The following is a 22,061-nucleotide window of genomic DNA, read 5'->3' as shown; positions in this document are numbered from 1 at the left end:
AACATGTCAACAGGATTTCATTCCAATTATGCGTTATTTCGAAACTTATTGCAGTTCACTTGTTTACAACGATGTTATGAAATTTAGTTGCCGTATTTTCAGTTACACTGATATAGTATGCCGACATCTGCAACGGGGAGTTGATTGGTTCATTATTCTTTCGCAATTTCGTTTCACGAATGTGAATTAGGAACTACCAATCAAGTTCTTTTGCTTTTGAAAACTCTATTCAGTAGTCAATTAACAACGGGAGGCAAGTGTACCAAATTGAAAGACAAACGAATGAATTATTGGAAACACTCGTCTCCGCTTGTTCGGCGGGGGGTAGTTTTGTGAATAGAGAATATACGTCCGGATTTCGATCTGCTTCGTGGGGAACTGTAGTGCCTTGCAGTCCTAGAGTGTCTTTTAGGAGCTTCCATTCTCATCTGCAGTGTCTCTACACCACTTACAGCGGCTGCTGCAATAGTTCTTGCAATAAGGCAGTGGAAAGTTTTATAATCCACTCTTATACAACTGAGCTAATTAATTCACCACGTGTAATGACCTGGCTATCGCCGGGATGATACAGTTACTTTCAGAGGCCGTTTGTTTGTCCCTGTCTATACCCAGAAGATGAGTAGCCCATAATCAATCAAGGTTTGTTAGTTGACGGCACCTTAGTCGGCCCGAATTAACACCAGATGATTTTATACACCATTTCGGAAGCCAGGCCACAAAAGTCAGCCAGTTAAAGAATCGGCACCTACGATGAGCTATAGTTTTAGGCTTCAGCCGGTGGTAAGTACCACTTATCAATACCCACGGCGAACCACCGAAAAACAATGTCAGCGAAGCATTTGTAGAATGAGTGTGGGCCCTTTATCCTACACCAACACACTATCGATCACTGGTTACCACACATTCTCATCTATTTCCTATGGAAACAATGGTACTCGTACGATAATATTCGTGTTGCGAGATTAATCCCCCTGTGTTAGATGAGTAGCTTTGGTCTTCATGGGAACTTCGTCATGGGCTCAGAGAGACCTCGGGTGCAGGCAAAAATGGACGCCTGGAATGACTGCCACCGTATTTACCCACAGCCCCACTGTGCTCGTGTTTGTGATATTTCTCTCACAGCATTTGACGAGTCACTACCAAGGATCCTTGCCTGTTATTTCTATAGCAAATCTCTGCTGCTAGCATATAGACCTGTTACCAACAAGCTTGGGGAAATCAGCATTAAGCAGAGAGCTAACCGGTCTCCTAGGAACTTCATCGTAGCCCAGAAGAGCTCTCGAATATTAGTGACCACACAACACGTGTGACCCGAAACCTCCAACGGCTATACACACAAGCATAGTATGAGCTTCCATTTTAAATCCGTTTTCAGATACTTATCTAGGTCATCATTAATTTTGGAGAGATAGTAGGTTGTCAGTGTCAGTCTGGCTCAGATACGTTCTTATCACAAGTCACTGATAAGGACTTCTGTTATCAGGTTACACCCTTAGGCTAGTTACATTCATTGCCCCCACCCCTCCCTGCTCCACACACACACACACACACACACACACACACACACACACATATTTCACTTCTCCCAAGGAATCACCAGCAGTTGATCAAGGTCATCCAAGAGAAACGCCCACACCCTCCACTCCCCCAGTGGAATCACCAGCACATATATGTGGTACATTCAAGCTCATCCAAGGAACTTCTGCATTACCCATGCACCTTAGGCAAGCGAGCTAAGTCATGACAGAACTTGATACAAGTCACATGGGATATAAAATTATCATGGAAACGCTGGACCAATGCGAGCACATTAAAATGGTGGGAAATACCTACACTCCCCCCTCCCCCGCCACCCACTTGGAAAAACAAGATTCAAGCTCTCTGCACTCACCCTCATCATTCTTTATAACCAGTGCAGTTGCGTGGATCTCTTCATTTGAGGTCCGTGCATCATGGAGAGAGGCCTAAGTTTTGTTATAAGCGGCCAGCCGGAGTGACCGAGCGGTTCTAGGCGCTGCGACCGCTCCGGTCGCAGGTTCGAATCCTGCCTGGGGCATGGATGAGTCTGATGTCCTTAGGTTAGTTAGGTTTAAGTAGTTCTCAGTTCTAGGGGACTGGTGACATCAGATGTTGAGTCCCATAGTGCTCAGGGCCATTTGAAACATTTTTGTTATAAGCAAATTACTGTAAGCAAAAATTCTGTAGTGAAACGGTTTAAAATAATAACAATGATACAACAGGTTAACTAATGGATTGTTATTAATATTTATTTTGCAATACAATTAGTTATCAGTATCGTTTGATTCTTTATTAATGATTATTTCTTTTGTTGGTTTACTTATTCAGACATTTGTTTCTGATGACACATATATAGCGGTATTTTAGAATGCTTTTGTTGATTTCTTTACAAAGCTCGTTGTTCCTTGTATAATAATTTGCAAATCTGTTTAATAGGACATTAAACACTGGCTAATTTACGAAACTTTTATTTTTTCTGAAGCTTTATATATACTACTAACACTATTAACTACACTAAAAACATAAATACTATGTTTCCCACAGAATTTGTTGTTTTTCTCTCTATATATAATATTTATGTTTTTAATCATTTTCATCTGATCTTTTTTTTCATTTTATTTGTGGTCTTTCCATTTACAGTGTTTACACCTTAATCTCTGTTTTTTCTGTATATATATGAAATGAGGACTAGCAAAAGCATGTGAAGAAAAGCCACACATACACACAAATTTATACACACAGACACAGTATATGCGTAATTTCCACAAACACACACAGTGTGTTGTCATTCACACATACTCATACATACAACTATGTTAAGTGGGTCATCCAACAATTCAACACTGACATCCATTAGTTACATTATAAATAAATAAACAGTCACATATTGTCACTCAGTGAATAATGTATGAGAGGGTGCTGATCCCATTCCCAAATATCAACCATTTGTTGTTATGGCACGACAGCCCGATTTTAAGCAGCAGTGCAAGATGTACCTCATGGCATCACAGTCAAAAGACTAGCTGTGACATGTAGAACAGGCACCTCTTGTAATCCTTGACTGTGAGAGCCTTTGAGGCCATATGATGCGAAACCTTAGTCCACCTCTTGGAGGGACCTGCATCTATGCAGTATGCATGCACATTCTATCTGAGCCCCACAAACTCCAGATCCTGGGAACCATCCGCCTCAGCCTTCATCAGGCCTGTAACACTCTTGTTTTCTGGCGTTATTCCATAAGGACTATCGGGCACATACCCAGACATGTCAAATTCTTTGTGATTCTACCTAATTACTTCATATCGATTGCAGCCTTTCACCCAGTAGATGAAACTGTCTGTATCCATATAAAGTAACTTGGGATCGGCGGAGTTTCACTTTGTACATTCAAAGTGGAACTGGTACATGTGGAATTGGGAGAGGTCCAGAACACACATTCTGATATAGACAGGTTTCGTGAACGGCACTGAGACCCTACAGCGACTAGTCCTTTATTGAAGGTGGCGATTCACTTGAAATTTGGCTGGATAATGTAATCTACAGCGCCAAAACGGACCCAGCCCCCATCAGAAAACTAAATGAATTTTGAGGTATTCTCTAATTTTTCCATTGTTCTTCCGAAAACTGAATTGTTCGTTAATTTGTAAAAATCATTTTCTAAAGCGCACCTCGCAAGAATCCTCTGTTTGCTGCTAACATGAATGTACTCCTTCAATCAGTGATACTGCATAAAGAAGATGCCGTTGGAGATTTCTGTAGAGTACAACGTATCGCTGCTTATTCGCCAGCATTGCCAACAGCCTCGGGATGGAACGATTTTGTGGGACTAGTTGCGTCGAACACAACAGCAAGTCGCTGTGCACGTCATGCAAATGTGCGGGAAACGAGTTTCGCCTCAGAACACGTCCTTCGCCAGCATCAGGAGCCACATCGTGGATCTTTCCCTTCAGTCTGGCGACTTCCCCTTTGGACATCCATCAGAACCCTCAAAATGACAGACTTTGTAGCTTGGCTTGCCCTTAGAGATTGTTCATATCCAAGTAAAGGACGTAACTTAAATCTTCAGATGGCCTGTACTCCTCCTTGTTTATTCACGGGATATTCAATTTAGCATACCTACGCATGCACTGGCAAAGTCCCTAGCAAGTACTGTGCTCAAACGGGAGCAACGTGTCAACATTCGTCAACAGTTCAATGCTGACACATGTTCTTAATATTGCATCCCACAAATCCCCTGGCGATGTATAATAGAAAGCAGTACGTAGAAAGTATGTGCCCAGGCATTCAGCCTAGAACTTCTCAGAGATGTCTGTGAACAGAGGTACATCAATGTCCACCAATAATTTAGCATATTCCCATAAATCAGAGATGCCTAAGTACAGCCAAAAATTCACTGCGTGCACATAATTCGCATCCATTATGGCAGTGACTGTGAGTTTGAGGGAGAATGTGGTCACGCCGGGCAGTATGATTTCGTTGAGTCTCTCCATCCATCTTGATACCTGTATGGAAAGATCCCCTTCTTTGTCACAAGCTGAAACTTTGTGTCTTTGCGATATGAGTTCTGGTTATGCGCGTATCCTGCTGACATATTGCATCAGCAACTATCTGAACAGACACTTGTATGAATCGTAACGAATCCAGAAAGCGAAAAGTTATTTTTGGTTTGCTTCGCTTGGAAAAATGAAATGTACTTTTCTGTGGCGCCAAGAATGACACGGGCTTTTGTTAAAGTTTCAAGAACATACCTTCAGCGAAGAGTCGAGCAGTATATTGCTCCCTCCTACGTATATCTCGCGAAGAGACCATGAGGATAAAATCAGAGAGATTAGAGCCCACACAGAAGCATACCGACAATCCTTCTTTCCACATACAATCCGATAGAGGTACTCAGGGTAACCTCCGCCACACACCGTCAGGTGGCTTGCGGAGTATGGATGTAGATGTAGATGTAGACCTCATCTCCTCTCAAACTGAAATACTCAAGTGCTCAACAAGGAACTGAACGTCGTACCTGTTGAAATTATGGAAGAAGACGGGTATGTGCCTTGTCAGTAGGTACTCCAAGTTGCAAGCGTTATGAACTGTGCCATGGAACTTTCCCATTAGATGAAAGTGGTTCCTACATGGCTTTCAGCTTTTCTGTCCAACGGCATCACACAAATATGACGTGTACCTACCTGCTCGTATAAGGCATCATTCTCCAGTGTGTCGGGCACTGGAATGTTGGTGTGATAAATGTGACAAACTAAACAGGCAATATTTTCGTGTTCAGAGAGCAACCGTCTTGCACGATTATCCCTGACATATGATACGAATTTGTCGCGACTGGAACCATACGAGCATACAACCTGATATGAGGCCCCACATGCTCATGTCGTTCTGCGAACGTAGTATAAGAGGCATTGGGGTCGTCTTCACGATACATTATAGGAGCTAGGAGGTACTCAGAGTCATTGTACACAATGAAGGGACATTGATCCTGGTGGTGAGCATTCTTAAACTTTAAAAACTTCTTATCTGGGCAGGCATTTCCACACATACCGGTTCCTTGTTAGAGCAGTCAATATCTTTCGAGATGAGCTGAAGTTTGCATCAATTACAAAAATACCTTGCACATTTTTTGTACTCAGTTTGGAGGAAAGTAAGCAGTACATGCTTCTTGCCCTCAGCAACAGATCTACATTTCTGGGGTGCTGACTGGTTAATTTTGAAAACTAGAGGGGTCCAACTACTTTGTTTGATTTCTTTGTTTTGCACGGTGTGCTCGCGGTCATCATTTACTTCTGGTTTGCTATCATCAACATCCAGGAAATTGGAAATTTCTAGTAAGTTCCTATGGGACAGAACTGGTGGGGTTATCGGTCACTAGGCTTACACACTACTTAATCTAACTTAAACTAGCTTACGCAAAGGACGACACCCACACCCACGTCCGAGGTAGGACTCGAACCTCCGACTGGGTGAGCCGCGCGAACCTTGGGAAGACACCTTAGACCGCAAAGCTAACCCGCGCGGCAAAAAATCCAGGCTTTGTACATGAATTGTATAGTCCATATTCTGTCTCTCTAATTCTGATAGGTCCTGAATGAGATGCCTTTGATATCAATATTCTTGCAGTCATCAGATGTTTTATATGTACTCGTACACCGAACAATATCTATTGCAAGCCAGAAGCTACCATCTGAGGCAATATTCATCCCTCTCATCTAGACTCTGAAGATCAATACAAGCATGTTTAGTGACAAAATCTTCCGGAGGAAGGATGGAACTGGGCCTCCCATTATGTGAATCGTAGACATGCGCGTATACAGCGAGGTGAAGAACACAGCTGAGTACCCTACCTGACTGTCTTACCTGCTTTTCGGGAAAATGACCAAGTATGATACTCTTTACAAAATTTCCATGCCACTCTGAGATAGAATCGCCCTGCGGTATCACGTCAGTTCTCCCCCAGATTTGGACAATGTTCTTTTCTTCACCGGCGTCACTACCCTGTTTTGAGAGTGGATGCTTTGCATGATGGCGGGATACCGCGGATTGCTGGTGGTTTAGGTGACCACCCTTCGCAAAACGCATTGGCAGACATCGAGTAAAGCTGAAAGAGCTCGGTAGCCCACATTCGTGTTGTCAATACGGGCTTGCGAGATCTTGTCTCCAGAGGGACCAGCACTGACAGGGTAGTCCAAAGTGGGTGTAGGACTTTCTTGGGATTCGCAACAAAGTGGGCAGGGATACTGCTGTTTCGAGGCCCAGAGCGATGGAGAGGCGATGTCCAAGGCCAACGACTGCGAGATGATCCAGGGCACAGAGAGCATGTCTGCATCGGCAAATGAACTGGTGTCATCAGTTAATACTATGGTCATGATCACAGATCCATCTCTTGTAGAGGTTGCAGGCTTGGCGAATACATCGTGGACGAACCAGGCTGGGATGACAAACGCATAATTGTCGGACTAGGTGGCGGATAACTTGGATGTGCAAGCCCATATCCTCATACAGCCGCATCTCACCGGCAAGGAAAAATAAAAAGTTGATAAGACTCATGTATAAAACAATAAGCAGATGTATTTAATAATACTTTGTACTTTTTTATTTATGTTTAAAATTAGCGGGCTCCAAATTATTTGTCATGATGACTTGTAATACCTTATCCTTCTGTACCATCACAATATTACGCTATGATCGAGTGTGTCTGGAAACGAAGATCTATGATCATTACAAGACGGTTCAGGGCGTGGGGAGCGCGGCTGCGTTGGCAAACGATCTGGTGTCATCACCCCATACCACTTTGCTGTTGACGGACTGAGTTACCGTTGTGGTTGCAGGCGCTGCGAATACATCGGCGACGAACCGGGCTGAGGTAATGTACGCATCATCCTCGTTGCAGGGGCAGCGCCTAGTTTGTACACATTCATCACACCTACAACAGAAGGAGAGGAAGAAGAAATGAATCATCAGATTGGAACTACACTAAAGAGTCAAAGAAACTGGTACACCTGTCTAATATGGTGTACATCCCCGCGATCACGCAGACGTGCCGCAGCACAACGTGGCATGGACTCTACTAATGTCTGAAGGAGTGCTGGAGGGAACTGACACCACGAATCCTGCAAGGCTGTCCATAAATCCGTAAGAGTACCAAGGGGTGGAGATCTCTTCTGAACAGCACAATGTAGGGCATCCCAGATAGGCTCAATAATGTCCATGCCTGGGGTGTTTAGTGGCCAGCGGAAGTGTTTAAACTCTAAAAGTGTTCCTGGAGCCACTCTGTAACAATTCTAGGCGTGTGGGGTGTCGCATTGTCCCGTTCAAATTGCCCACGTCCGTAAGAATGCAAAATAGACAGGAATGGATGAAGATGATCAGACAGGATACTTATGCACGTGTCATTTGTCAGAGTCGTATCTAGATGTATCAGGAGTCCCATATCACTCCAACTGCACACGCCCCACACCATTGCAGAGCATCCACCAGCTTGACCACTCTCCTGCTGACATGCAAGGTCCATAGATTAATGAGACTGTCTCCTTACACACACGCGTCCACCCGCTCGATACAATTCGAAACGAGATTCGTCCAACCAGTCAACATGTTTCCAGTCATCAATGGTCCAACGTCGGTGTTGACGGGCCCAGGCGAGGCGTAAAGCTTTGTGTCATGCAGTCCTCAAGGGTACACGAGTGGGCCTTCGGCCCCGAAAGCCCATATCGATGCTGTTTCGTTGAATGGTTCGCACGCTGACACTTTTTGATGGCCTAACATTGAAATCTTCAGCAATTTGCGGAAGGATTGCCCTTCTGCCACGTTGAATGATTCTCTTCCGTCGTCGTTGGTCCCGTTCTTGCAGGATCTTCTTCCGGCCGAAGCAATGTCGGAGATTTGATGTTTTACCGGATTCCTTATATTCAAGGTACACGCGTGAAATGGTCGTACGCGAAAATCCCCACTTCATCGCTACCTCGCAGTTTCTGTGTCCCGTTGCTCGTGCACCAACTATAAAATCACGTTCAAACTCACTTAAATCTTGATAACCTGTCGCTGTAGCAGCGGTAACCGATCTAACAACTGTGTCAGACACTTGTCGTCTTATACAGGGTGTTACAAAAAGGTACGGCCAAACTTTCAGGAAACATTCCTCACACACAAATAAAGAAAAGATGTTATGTGGACATGCGTCCGGAAGCGCTTAATTTCCATGTTAGATCTCATTTTAGTTTCGTCAGTATGTACTGTACTTCCTCGATTCACCGCCATGATTTCATACGTGTTACTCTACATGTGCTGCTAGAACATGTGCCTTTACAAGTAAGACACAACATGTGGTTCATGCACGATGGAGCTCCTGCACATTTCAGTCGAAGTGTTAGTACGCTTCTCAACAACAGATTCGGTGGCCGATGGATGGGTAGAGGCGGACCAATTCCATGGCCTCCTAGCTTTCCTAACCTCAACACTCTTGACTTTCATTTATGGGGGTATTTGAAAGCTCTTGTCTACGCAACCCCGGTACCAAGTGTAAAGACTCTTTGTGCTCGTATTGTGGACGGCTGTGATACAATACGCCATTCTCCAGGGCTGCATCAGCGCATCAGGGATTCCAAGCGACGGAGGGTGGATGCATGTATCCTCGCTAACGGAGGACATTTTGAACGTTTCCTGTAACAAAGTGTTTGAAGTCACGCTGGTACGTTCTGTTGCTGTGTGTTTCCATTCCATGATTAATGTGATTTGAAACGAAGTAATAAAATGAGCTCTAACATGGAAAGTAAGCGTTTCCTGACACATGTCCACATAACATATTTTCTTTCTTTGTGTGTGAGGAATGTTTCCTGAAAGTTTGGCCGTACCTTTTTGTAACACCCTGTATAGGCGTTTCCGACTGTAGCGCCGAATTCTGCCTGATTACATATCTTTGTGTTTGAATACGCATGCCTATACCAGTTTCTTTGGCGCTTTAGAGTATACTTTTGTTACGAACTGTCTTCATTATCTGAAGAAGCGCAGTCAAAACCAAATGCTAGTGTAAAATGGAGTGTGAACAATACAGGCATATTTTTAGAAACTGATGTAAACTATGAGCTGTTGTCGAACATACATCATTGAGATTATACGAGTAATTTGAAGAGGGAGAGGTCTACGTGAAGTTAAAAAGTGACTTAGTGCGACTAGAGGTCGCAGCTCCCGACGTGTGTTTTTTAAGAGCTCGTATGAAAGCTATAAAGTCCAGATACAGAGGTGACCTCTTGAACCTGAGTTCATCAAAGACAAGCGGAGCGGGCACTGATGACGTCTGCTTATCGAAACTACCACAGTTCGCTACAGTCGACAGTTTCTTGAGAGATTAAATCATCACGAGGAGGTAAACATAAAATTCGGGAAGTTTCGTGTACATAACTTTGTGTGTCAAATGAATACCGTGAGCCAAGGTAAGCCAATAAATTCTCTGTCCAGTCACATTAAAGTGACCACCTGTACCCCGCATCTCGTGGTCGTGCGGTAGAGTTCTCGCTTCCCACGCCCGGGTTCCCGTGTTCGATTCCCGGCGGGGTCAGGGATTTTCTCTGCCTCGTGATGGCTGGGTGTTGTGTGATGTCCTTAGGTTAGTTGGGTTCAAGTAGTTCTAAGTTCTAGGGGACTGATGACCATCGATGTTAAGTCCCATAGTGCTGAGATCCATTTGAACCATTTGACCACCTGTAAAAAGTCTAAATAACCACCTTCTCCAGCGCTGCGAAACATACAGGAAGACAGTCAGTGAGGTTCTGGAAGGTACCAACAGCGATGTGCAGCCATTCCTTTGCCAGGTGCGTTATACACTGCGTGATCAAAAGTATTCGGACATCCAAAAAACATACGTTTTTCATTTTAGGTGTGCTGTGGTGCCAGCTACAGCCAGGTACTCCATATCAGCGACCTCAGTAGTCATTACACATCGTGAGAGAACAGAATGGGACGCTCCGGGGAACTCACGGACTTCAAACGTGGTCAGGTGATTGGTTGTCACTTGTGCCATTTGTCTGTACGCGAGATTTCCACTCTCCTAAACATCCCTAGGTCCATTGTTGCCGATGTGACAGTGAAGTGGAAACGTTAAGGAACACGTACAGCACAAAAGCGTACAGGCAGACCTCGTTTGTTGACTGACAGAAACCACAGACAGTTGAAGATGTTCGTAATGTGTAATAGGCAGACATCTATCCAGAGCATCACACAGGAACTCCAAACGGCATCAGAATCCACTCCAAGTACTATGACAGTTAGGCGGGAGGCAAGAAAACTTGGATTTCATGGTCGAACGGCAGCTCAAAAGCTACGCCGGTAAATGGCAAACGACGCCTCGCTTGGTGTAAGGAGCGGAAACATTGGACGATTGACACAGTGGAAAAACGTTGTGCGGAGTGACGAATCACGGTACGCAATGTGGCGATCCGATGGCAGGGCGTGAGTATGGCGAAAACTCGATGAATGTCATCTTCCAGTGTGTGTAGTGCCAACAGTAAAATTCGGAGGTGGTGGTGTTATGGTGTGGTCGTGTTTTTCATGGATGGGGCTTGCACCCCTTGTTGTTTTGCATTGCACTATCTCAGCACAGGCCTATACTGATGTTTTAAGCACCTTCTTGCTTCCCACTGTTGAAGAGGAATTCGGGGATGGCGATTGCATCTTTCAACGCGATCGAGCACCTGTTTATAATGCATTGCCTGTGGCGGAGTGGTTACACGGCAATAACATCCCTGTATTGGACTGGCCTGCACAGAGTCCTGACATGAATCCTATAGAAGACCTTTGGGATGTTTTCCAATGCCGACTTCGTTCCAGGACTCACCGACCGACATCGATACCTCTTCTGAGTGCAGCAATCCGTGAAGAATGGGCTGCCATTCCCCAAGAAATCCGGCCGCGGTGGTCTCGCGGTTCTAGGCGCGCAGTCCGGAACCGTGCGACTGCTACGGTCGCAGGTTCGAATCCTGCCTCGGGCATGGATGTGTGTGATGTCCTTAGGTTAGTTAGGTTTAAGTAGTTCTAAGTTCTAGAGGACTAATGACCACAGCAGTTGAGTCCCATAGTGCTCAGAGCCATTTGAACCATTCCCCAAGAAACCTTCCAGCATCCGATTGAACGTAGGCCTACGAGAGTGGGAGCTGTCATCGAGGCTAAGGATTGGCCAACACCATATTGCATTCCAGCATTATCGATGGAGGGCGCCTCGAACTTGTAAGTCATTTTCAGCCAGGTGTCCAGATACTGTAGATCACATAGTGTATTTCTCGGGTGAGGATACATGGCGCGAACAGCCTTAAAGAGGTGGTCCCACAGATTCACGATTCTGATGAAATCCAGGGAGCTTTGTGGCAAGGGGAGTACGGTAAATCTATCCTGGTGTTCTTCGAACCACACAGGTACACAGTGATCTGTATAAAAATCAAATGGTTCAAATGCCTCTGAGCACTATGAAACTTAGCTTCTGAGGTCATCAGTCCCCTAGAACTTAGAACTACTTAAACCTAGTTAACCTAAGGACGTCACACACATCCATGCCCGAGGCAGGATTCGAACCTGCGGCCGTAGCGGTCGCGCGGTTCCAGACTGTAGCGCGTAGAACCGTTTGGCCACCCTGGCCGGCGGTCTGTATCACACATCGCATTGTGCTGCTGGTAGATCCCATAGTGCCGAGACAAAACAAACTGCATACAGATTTGGATATGGTCCCCGAGGATAGATTGGTTCAAATGGCTCTGAGCACTATGGGACTTAACATCTGTGGTCATCAGTCCCCTAGAACTTAGAACTACTTAAACCTAGTTACATCTACATCTACATGACTACTCTGCAATTCACATTTAAGTGCTTGGCAGAGGGTTCATCGAACCACAATCATACTATCTCTCTACTATTCCACTCCCGAACAGCGAGCGGGAAAAACGAACACCTAAACCTTTCTGTTCGAGCTCTGATTTCTCTTATTTTATTTTGATGATCATTCCTACCTATGTAGGTTGGGCTCAACAAAATATTTTCGCATTCGGAAGAGAAAGTTGGTGACTTAAATTTCGTAAAAAGGTCTCGCCGCGACGAAAAGCGTCTATGCTGTAATGACTTCCATCCCAACTCGTGTATCATATCTGCCACACTCTCTCCCCTATAACGCGATAATACAAAACGAGCTGCCCTTCTTTGCACCCTCTCGATGTCCTCCGTCAATCCGACCTGGTAAGGATCCCACACCGCGCAGCAATATTCTAACAGAGGACGAACGAGTGTAGTGTAAGCTGTCTCTTTAGTGGACTTGTTGAATCTTCTAAGTGTCCTGCCAATGAAACGCAACCTTTGGCTCGCCTTCCCGATAATATTATCTATGTGGTCCTTCCAACTGAAGTTGTTAGTAATTTTAACACCCAGGTACTTAGTTGAATTGACAGCCTTGAGAATTGTACTATTTATCGAGTAATCGAATTCCAACGGATTTCTTTTGGAACTCATGTGGATCATCTCACACTTTTCGTTATTTAGCGTCAACTGCCACCTGACACACCATACAGCAATCTTTTCTAAATCGCTTTGCAGCTGATACTGGTCTTCGGATGACCGTACTAGACGGTAAATTACAGCATCATCTGCGAACAGTCTAAGAGAACTGCTCAGATTGTCACCCAGGTCATTTATATAGATCAGGAACAGTAGAGGTCCCAGGACGCTTCCCTGGGGAACACCTGATATCACTTCAGTTTTACTCGATGATTTGCCGTCTATTACTACGAACTGCGACCTTCCTGACAGGAAATCACGAATCCAGTCGCACAACTGAGACGATACCCCATAGCTCCGCAGCTTGATTAGAAGTCTCTTGTGAGGAACGGTGTCAAAAGCTTTCCGGAAATCTAGAAATACGGAATCAACTTGAGATCCCCTGTCGATAGCGGCCATTACTTCGTGCGAATATAGAGCTAGCTGCGTTGCACAAGAGCGATGTTTTCTGAAGCCATGCTGATTACGTGTCAATAGATCGTTCCCTTCGAGGTGATTCATAATGTTTGAATACAGTATATGCTCCAAAACCCTACTGCAAACCGACGTCAATGATATAGGTCTGTAGTTAAATGGATTACTCCTACTACCCTTCTTGAACACTGGTGCGACCTGCGCTATTTTCCAATCTGTAGGTACAGATCTATCGGTGAGCGAGCGGTTGTATATGAGTGCTAAGTAGGGAGCTATAGTATCAGCGTAATCTGAAAGGAACCTAATCGGTATACAATCTGGACCTGAAGACTTGCCTGTATCAAGCGATTTGAGTTGCTTCGCAACCCCTAAGGTATCTACTTCTAAGAAACTCATGCTAGCAGATGTTCGTGTTTCAAATTCTGGAATATTCCATTCGTCTTCCCTGGTGAAGGAATTTCGGAAAACTGCGTTCAATAACTCCGCTTTAGCGGCACAGTCGTCGATAACAGTACCATCGGCACTGCGCAGCGAAGGTAGTGACTGCGTCTTGCCGCTTGTGTACTTTACATACGACCAGAATTTCTTCGGATTTTCTACCAAATTTCGAGACAATGTTTCGTTGTGGAACCTATTAAAGGCATCTCGCATCGAAGTACGTGCCAAATTTCGCGCGTCTGTAAATTTTAGCCCATCTTCAGGATTTCGCGTTCTTCTGAACTTCGCATGACCTAAGGACATCCTAAGGACATCACACACATCCATGCCAGAGGCAGGATTCGAACCTGCGACCGTAGCAGTCGTGCGATTCCGGACTGAGCGCCTAGAACCGCTAGACCACCGCGGCCGGCGCCCGAGGATAGATGCGTACTTGTTTTGATCCATTGAGCCTTCCGGGATGAGACCGCTCAGAGAAAGTCACGAAAGGATTCCACAGACCATAATGCTCCTACGGCCTGGCCGGCCGGAGTGGCCGAGCCGTTCTAGGCGCTACACTCTGGAACCGCTCCACCGCTACGGTCGCAGGTTCGAATCCTGCCTCGGGCATGGATGTGTGTGATGTCCTTCGGGTAGTTAGGTTTAAGTAGTTCTAAGTTCTAGGGGACTAATGACCTCAGAAGTTAAGTCCCATAGTGCTCAGAGCCATCCTAAGGCCTGATCCCTTCCAAATATGTTGCAACGTGTTTGCTTTCACCCCAGTCGAGGATAAAACGAGATACATCTGAGAAGGACACGTGTCGCAGCTCAGTGGACGTTCAGTTACGGTACTGGCGTGCAAATTCCAGCCTTCATCGGCGATAAGCAGCAGGGAGCCAAGGTGCATGAACCAGTCGCCTATTGCGGAACCCTGTAACATCTACATCTACATGTGTACTCCGTTAGCCACCAAGCGGTGTGTGGCGGAGGGCACAATTCGCGCCAAAGTCATATTGCCCTCCCCCCCCCCCCCCCTTTCTCCCTGTTCCACTCGCTGATCGCCCGAGGGAAAACCGATTGTCTGAACGCCTCAGTACGAGCTCTAATTTCCCTTATCTTTGAATGGTGATCGCTCCTCGGTTTGAAAGTTGTAGTAATAATATATGCTCTACATCCTCGGCGAAGATCAGATTTCGGAATTTAGTGAGCAGCCCCTTCTGTTTAGCGCGTCGCCTATCTGCAAGTGTGTCCCACTTCAGACTTTCAATGAGATTGGTAACACTCATGCTATAGCGAAATGTACCAGTCATGAATCTTGCCGCTCTTCTTTGGACCTTCTCAATCACCGGACGCAGTAGCCGAGCGGCTCTAGGCGCTTCAGTCAGGAACAGTGCTACCGCCACGGCCGCAGGGCATGGATGTGTGTGATGTCCTTAGATTAACTAGGTTTAAGTAGTTCTAGATTCTAGGGGACTGATGACCTAAGATGTTAAGTCCCATAGTGCTCAGAGCCATTTGAACCAATCTCTTGAATCAGATCCAACTGGTAACGGTCCCCTACAGACGAACATTATTTAAAGACTGGACGAACTAACGTATTGTAACCAATTTCCTTTGTTGAAGGACAGCATCGCTTCAGGATTCTACCAATAAACGCAATCTAGAGTTTGCCTTGCCCGTTGCTTGTGTAATCTGATCATTCAATTTGAGATCATTTCGAATATTCACACCCAAACACTTAACGGATGTTACCGCTTCCAAAGACTAGATTTTCGCCTTGTTATACGCAGTAGGTTACGCTTACTAATATTGAGAGATAACTGCCAGTCATTACACCACGCATTTGTTTTCTGCAAATCCTCATTGATTTGTTCACAAATTTCTTGTGATACTACTTACCTGTAGACTACAGCATCATCGGCAAACAGTCTAATGCCGCTGTCAGTACCATCAACCAGATCATTTATGGAAATCATAAAAAGCAGCGGATCTATTACACTGCCCTGGAGCACACCTGAAGTTACGCTGGTTTCTGTTGAAGTCACCCCATTCAGAACGACATCCTGTTCTCTGTCTGTTAGAAAATTTTCTATCCAACCACATATGTCATCGGATCGACCTTTTATGTGTAAGCGACAGTGCGGAAGTGAGTCGAACGCCTTTCGAAAGTCGAGGAATATGGCTTCAACTTGGGAGCCGGTATCTAGAGCGTGTTGTAAATAATGCACAAAGAGGGCCAGTGTCTCGCATGACCGCTGTTTCCTAAAACCATGCTGGTTTCTTCAGATGAGCTTCTCAGAGTCATGAAAGGTCATTATGTCTGAACACAAAATATGTTCCATGATTCTACAACAGATCGACGTCAGTGAAATTGGCCGGTAATTATGTGCATCCTATTTTCTACCCTTTTTATAGATTGCTATGACCTGGACCTTCTTCCAGTCCAGTGGAACTTTTCGCTGTTCCAATGATCTCTGATAGATGATGAATAAGAATGGTGCTATATGTGTAGCATAGTGAAAGCGTAATCTAACGGGGATACCGTCTGTGCCAGATGCCTTCCTGGCATCTAGGAATCTTAACTGTTTTACAATCCCAGATACACTAACCAGTATGTCAGCCATCCTTGCGTTTGTTCGATAATTGAAAGGGGGAATAGTGCTGCAGTCCTATACCGTAAACGAATTTTTGAAAGCTAGGTTTAGGATTTCGGCCCTCTGTTTATCGTCATCCGTTACTTTACCCGTACTGCCAGCAAGAGAAGGTACTGAATTATTTGTAGCGTTCATATATTTTACGTACGACCAAAATTTTTTGGGTTTGTTTTTAGAATGTGCAGATAAAATATTGCTTTCAAATTCGTTACAAGAATCTCTCATTGACCTTTTGACAGCTGCTTTCATTTCGCATAATTTTTTGTTTGTCAGCGGGCCAGTGACTACGCTTAAAACGAGTGTGCAAAATTCTCTGCTTTCTCAGCAACTTTTCCCTCCCGCATATTTTTGCGAGGCACTTACTCCTCTAGCACGTGGTGGGCAATACCTTTAAATTCCGGCCAAAGATGCTCAATATCTTTATGTCCCGCGGTGAATGCTTGGAGCTGACTATGAAGATATTCATTAATGACACTAAGCAGCAACGTTCGCTAAACGGTCCTTCGGGAAGCAGTGTTGGTAGCCCCTTTGTTCATATGGACGGCCAGTTGCTCAACAGTTGCGGGGGTCTTCGCCCGTACACGTCTCCGCTACCACGGTTCACCCTTGTCACCTATGGCCCGTGGTGCGCCACAGCTGCCTCGTTGCCGGTTTTGGATAGCGTCATTTTGTCACGAGCGGTATACTTTAACCACGTCTGATCCCTAACTGCTTACAGATGAGCCATGACGGTAATGCTTCCATCCTTGGCCCGAACACCACTGATCATGCTCGTTTGGACATCAGGTAAATCGCTCCGTTTCCGCAAGATGAAAACGACTGCACAGTTTTCCACGTTCCCCCGACGTGCTTTATATACCCTCCACCGATAGAGCTGTCACTTGCCATCCTTGAGAGGTTATTGCGCGTTGACGTCGAACATAGGCGGTGGTCACATTAATGCGACTGGACCATGTACGTATTCACTTAATTGTCAGCTTCCTAGATGTTAGGTCATATAATATCTGTTACTCACCAAAATAGAGAAAAGCAACAAATACACTCCTGGAAATTGAAATAAGAACACCGTGAATTCATTGTCCCAGGAAGGGGAAACTTTATTGACACATTCCTGGGGTCAGATACATCACATGATCACACTGACAGAACCACAGGCACACAGACACAGGCAACAGAGCATACACAATGTCGGCACTAGTACAGTGTATATCCCCCTTTCGCAGCAATGCAGGCTGCTATTCTCCCATGGGGCGATCGTAGAGATGCTGGATGTAGTCCTGTGGAACGGCTTGCCATGCCATTTCCACCTGGCGCCTCAGTTGGACCAGCGTTCGTGCTGGACGTGCAGACCGCGTGAGACGACGCTTCATCCAGTCCAAAACATGCTCAATGGGGGACAGATCCGGAGATCTTGCTGGCCAGGCTAGTTGACTTACACCTTCTAGAGCACGTTGGGTGGCACGGGATACATGCGGACGTGCATTGTCCTGTTGGAACAGCAAGTTCCCTTGCCGCTCTAGGAATGGTAGAACGATGGGTTCGATGACGGTTTGGATGTACCGTGCACTATTCAGTGTCCCCTCGACGATCACCAGAGGTGTACGGCCAGTGTAGGAGATCGCTCCCCACACCATGATGCCTCGTGTTGGCCCTGTGTGCCTCGGTCGTATGCAGTCCTGATTGTGGCGCTCACCTGCACGGCGCCAAACACGCATACGACCATCATTGGCACCAAGGCAGAAGCGACTCTCATCGCTGAAGACGACACGTCTCCATTCGTCCCTCCATTCACGCCTGTCGCGACACCACTGGAGGCGGGCTGCACGATGTTGGGGCGTGAGCGGAAGACGGCCTAACGGTGTGCGGGACCGTAGTCCAGCTTCATGGTGACGGTTGCGAATGGACCTCGCCGATACCCCAGGAGCAACAGTGTCCCTAATTTGCTGGGAAGTGGCATTACGGCCCCCTACGGCACTGCGTAGGATCCTACGGTCTTGGCGTGCATCCGTGCGTCGCTGCGGTCTGGTCCCAGGTCGACGGGCACGTGCACCTTCCGCCGACCACTGGCGACAACATCGATGTGTTGTGGAGACCTCACGCCCCACGTGTTGAGCAATTCGGCGGTACGTCCACCCGTCCTCACGCATGCCCACTATACGCCCTCGCTCAAAGTCCGTCAACTGCACATACGGTTCACGTCCACGCTGTCGCGGCATGCTACCAGTGTTAAAGACTGCGATGGAGCTCCGTATGCTACGGCAAACTGGCTGACACTGACGGCGGCGGTGCACAAATGCTGCGCAGCCATTCGACGGCCAACACCGCGGTTCCTGGTGTGTCCGCTGTGCCATACGTGTGATCATTGCTTGTACAGCCCTCTCGCAGTGTCCGGAGCAAGTATGGTGGGTCTGACACACCGGTGTCAATGTGTTCTTTTTTCCATTTCCAGGAGTGTATGTTTGTAAACATAAGGAGAAACTGATAACAACAATTTTTTTCAGAAGAAAACACTCTCCAGAGTATGTTATTTGATAATATACTAAGGCATATCAAACGACTACGACTGTGAAGCCACTGAATATCAAAACTTTTTGCAATGTTGTTAATATTATCATCTATCAACATTTAAACGAACTTTGTGATTCACTGAACAATAAAAGTAGCAAGATGTATAGAACAACTTATTTTAGACGTTTCATCAATACCTACGTAGGGCCTAAGTATATTTGCTGTGCCACTTATTACATACCAGTACCCTTCATCTGCCAAGAAACTCGTCCTACACCACTCGAGCACTCAACCCAGGTTGAGATTCCTTGGGAGAGTCCTTAGAATATGTAGTCCATCAACAAATAAGATGGCTTACAAAACACTCGTTCGACCTATACTCATCAGTGTGGGGTCCGTACCAGGTCGGATTGACAGAGGAGATAGAGAAGATCCAAAGAAGAGCGGCGCGTTTCGTCACAGGGTTAATTGGTAAGCGTGATAGCGTTACGGAGATGTTTAGGAAACTCAAGTGGCAGACTCTGCAGGAGATGCGCTCTGCATCGCGATGTAGCCAGGTTTCGAGAGGGTGCGTTTCTCGATGAGGTATCGAATATATTGCTTCCCCCTATTTATACTTCCCGAGGAGATCACGAATGTAAAATTAGAGAGATTCGAGCGCCCACGGAGGCTTTCCGGCAGTCGTTCTTCCCGCGAACCATACGCGACTGGAACAGGAAAGGGAGGTAATGACAGTGGCACGTTAAGTGCCATCCTCCACACACCGTTGGGTGGCTTGCGGAGTATAAATTTAGATGTAGATGTAGAACCATTTTCTTCCTTGTTTCCGAAGCAGTTTCCGAACATGTGTTTATCGAGCGATCAAGTCTCAATGACGATCAATGACGATAGTCCTGTCTCACTGGAACGCCACTGGCCGGGGTGAAAACTCCGGTCTGAGTGTCATCATTATCAACCCATCCTCTTTCAAATTACGTCGCCAGTGGCGCTGTTCCCAAAAAATTTCTCTGAGCACTATGGGAGTTAACATCTGAGGTCATCAGTCCCCTAGAACTTAGAACTACTTAAACCTAACTAACCTAAGGACATCACACACATCCATGCCCGAAGCAGGTTTCGAACCTGCGATCGTAGCGGCCGCGCGGTTCCAGACTGAATCGCCTAGAACCGCTCGGCCACACCGGCCGGCCGTTGTCCGCAGCCAGTTGTGGAGAGTACATGTACATTGTACAATCAGATCACATTTTCTACATCGACTTCGATTTCTTTTCCAAAGATTTTAAATCTTGCTACCATTATACCAAACGCATTTTCCACTGTTCTGCATGCAAGCGATAAACGATAGTTGAATATACATCCTCCAATGTCAGCTTTCGTTTCGAAAAGGGCTTCATTAAATTCGGTGACGAAGGGAACTCGTCATCACCCAATAAGTGGTCATTAAGAAAATTAAGCTTACTATTGTCTAAGGCTGACTTAAGCGAGGATGACTGGAATACACTAGCGTCATGAGCTCTCCCATTGGTTCCCACACCTGTGTATAAAAACTTACAATCAGCTTCTACCAGTGCCAATGTATAGCTGTGTAACCTCATTTGTAGTTGTAAAACACAGAGCAACTCCCAGACGGACCCTTTAAGGCCACATGCTTTCCGTCAACAGCATCAACAAATCAAGGAAAATTCCATTTTGTTTCAAAAGTTTTTTTGTATTTCCACTCCTTCCTACGATTTCTGCTGACCCTAAAAAAATTAAAATTTAATTAAAAAGAAAATAGAATTTGCAAGTGCGTACAAACAAATATCATAAACATTGAGAGTTGTGATTGCGGTTAATTATTGGTCGTCCTTTAATTTCAGGTTGCACCAGCTATCAGTGCTAATGTGAAGGACTCATCACAGCCCTCACTTGTGCCTACTATTCCAAGCAAGTTGGCAAAAGTTGAGGGTGCCATAGAGAAGTTACAGAAAATATCCGAGAGATGAGGAACCTCCTCTTGAAAAACAGACTTACATGCCAGGACCATATCCAATCAATGTTAACAGAAGAGAGTAAAATTGATGGAAGCCCCACAACCAACAATTACTCCAATGTTATTCGGAACCTCGTCCAACGCCGTTGATTTAGACGACTAATTTATAGCGGAAGGAAATTTTGGTTACAGTCATTTACAGTAATGTCATTGCCTGACAAAGAAGTTTTGTTCTATATCCAACATTTAATAATGAAATGTACTAAATAAAATTTATATATTTTATTTCATCCACCTTTGTATGTTTGGCAAAGTTGTTTGTAGTGACAACCTCGAAATATATATGCACATTTCTGTATTTATTTATTTTTAACACACCAGTATTGCTAAGAATGTGCTTCTCTCGGTTCAGTAACGTTTATTTCATGATACAAGAGACAATCCCACTGCTGATTTTTCTTCTACCACATACAATAGATTAACTAGTTAGCAAGCAATAACTTGAGAGCTCTTACATTCATATATTCTTGTAATGCTGTAGTTATTGCTGTATGTACTTGTTGCATAAAACTTGAAACGGTCGGTATTCGAAACACGATGGCTAGAGTTTGGTAACAGTCACCGCTAACTAAAATTCGTAGGGAAGCACGAGCAGGAATTACGTTTCTCATTCGCTTATCTGTTTTTGACATTCTGTTTTCAATTAAATTATACAGTTTGTAAAACTGTCTCACACTCATTCTCATAATTCTCTTATATTTTAGAGTACCCTCCTTGGCAAGTTCGCCAAAGTATTATAGACGAAGGAGGAGAAGAAGGAGGGGAAATACTTGTAAGGCTATAGATCGAGCGGACGAGACTGAATCTTTTCAGGAAATTATGCCTGGGGATCGGGGTAAATATAGCGTTACTTGCAATATTATAGTAAATGTTGTTAAGAGAAAACGACATATAATTGTTCTTAAAAGCACAGTCAAATTCGGAGAGACACTGTTTCAGTCGAAGGAGATAGACGTTAGTGTTACATAGTTGCAAGGATCTGTTACCAT

General features: G+C 45.3%; 1 protein-coding gene across 3 annotated transcripts in view; it reads left to right on the top strand.

Moving 5' to 3' along the window:
• The window catches only part of LOC126299099 (uncharacterized), a 136,882-nt gene extending 115,579 nt beyond the window's left edge, over nucleotides 1–21,303 (top strand). Inside the window, exons 1-2 of one of the 3 annotated variants that reach the window (XR_007552723.1) lie at nucleotides 9,796–9,880; nucleotides 20,900–21,303. Coding sequence is in view for 1 of the 3 variants with exons in the window: in XM_049990773.1 (XP_049846730.1) it covers nucleotides 20,900–21,025 (126 nt within the window). In the remaining 2 variants the exon portion in view is untranslated. Of the gene's footprint in view, nucleotides 1–9,795; nucleotides 9,948–20,899 lie in introns of those variants that run through there. The other 2 variants (XR_007552722.1, XM_049990773.1) reach the window with 2 other exon arrangements.
• The last annotated feature ends 758 nt before the right edge of the window (nucleotides 21,304–22,061 follow it).

The sequence above is a fragment of the Schistocerca gregaria genome, chromosome X, assembly GCF_023897955.1.
Source record: "Schistocerca gregaria isolate iqSchGreg1 chromosome X, iqSchGreg1.2, whole genome shotgun sequence".
In the NCBI taxonomy this organism is placed as follows: domain Eukaryota; kingdom Metazoa; phylum Arthropoda; class Insecta; order Orthoptera; family Acrididae; genus Schistocerca; species Schistocerca gregaria.
Note: the sequence above shows the minus strand (reverse complement) of the source record. Positions and strands in the feature narration are given on the sequence as shown.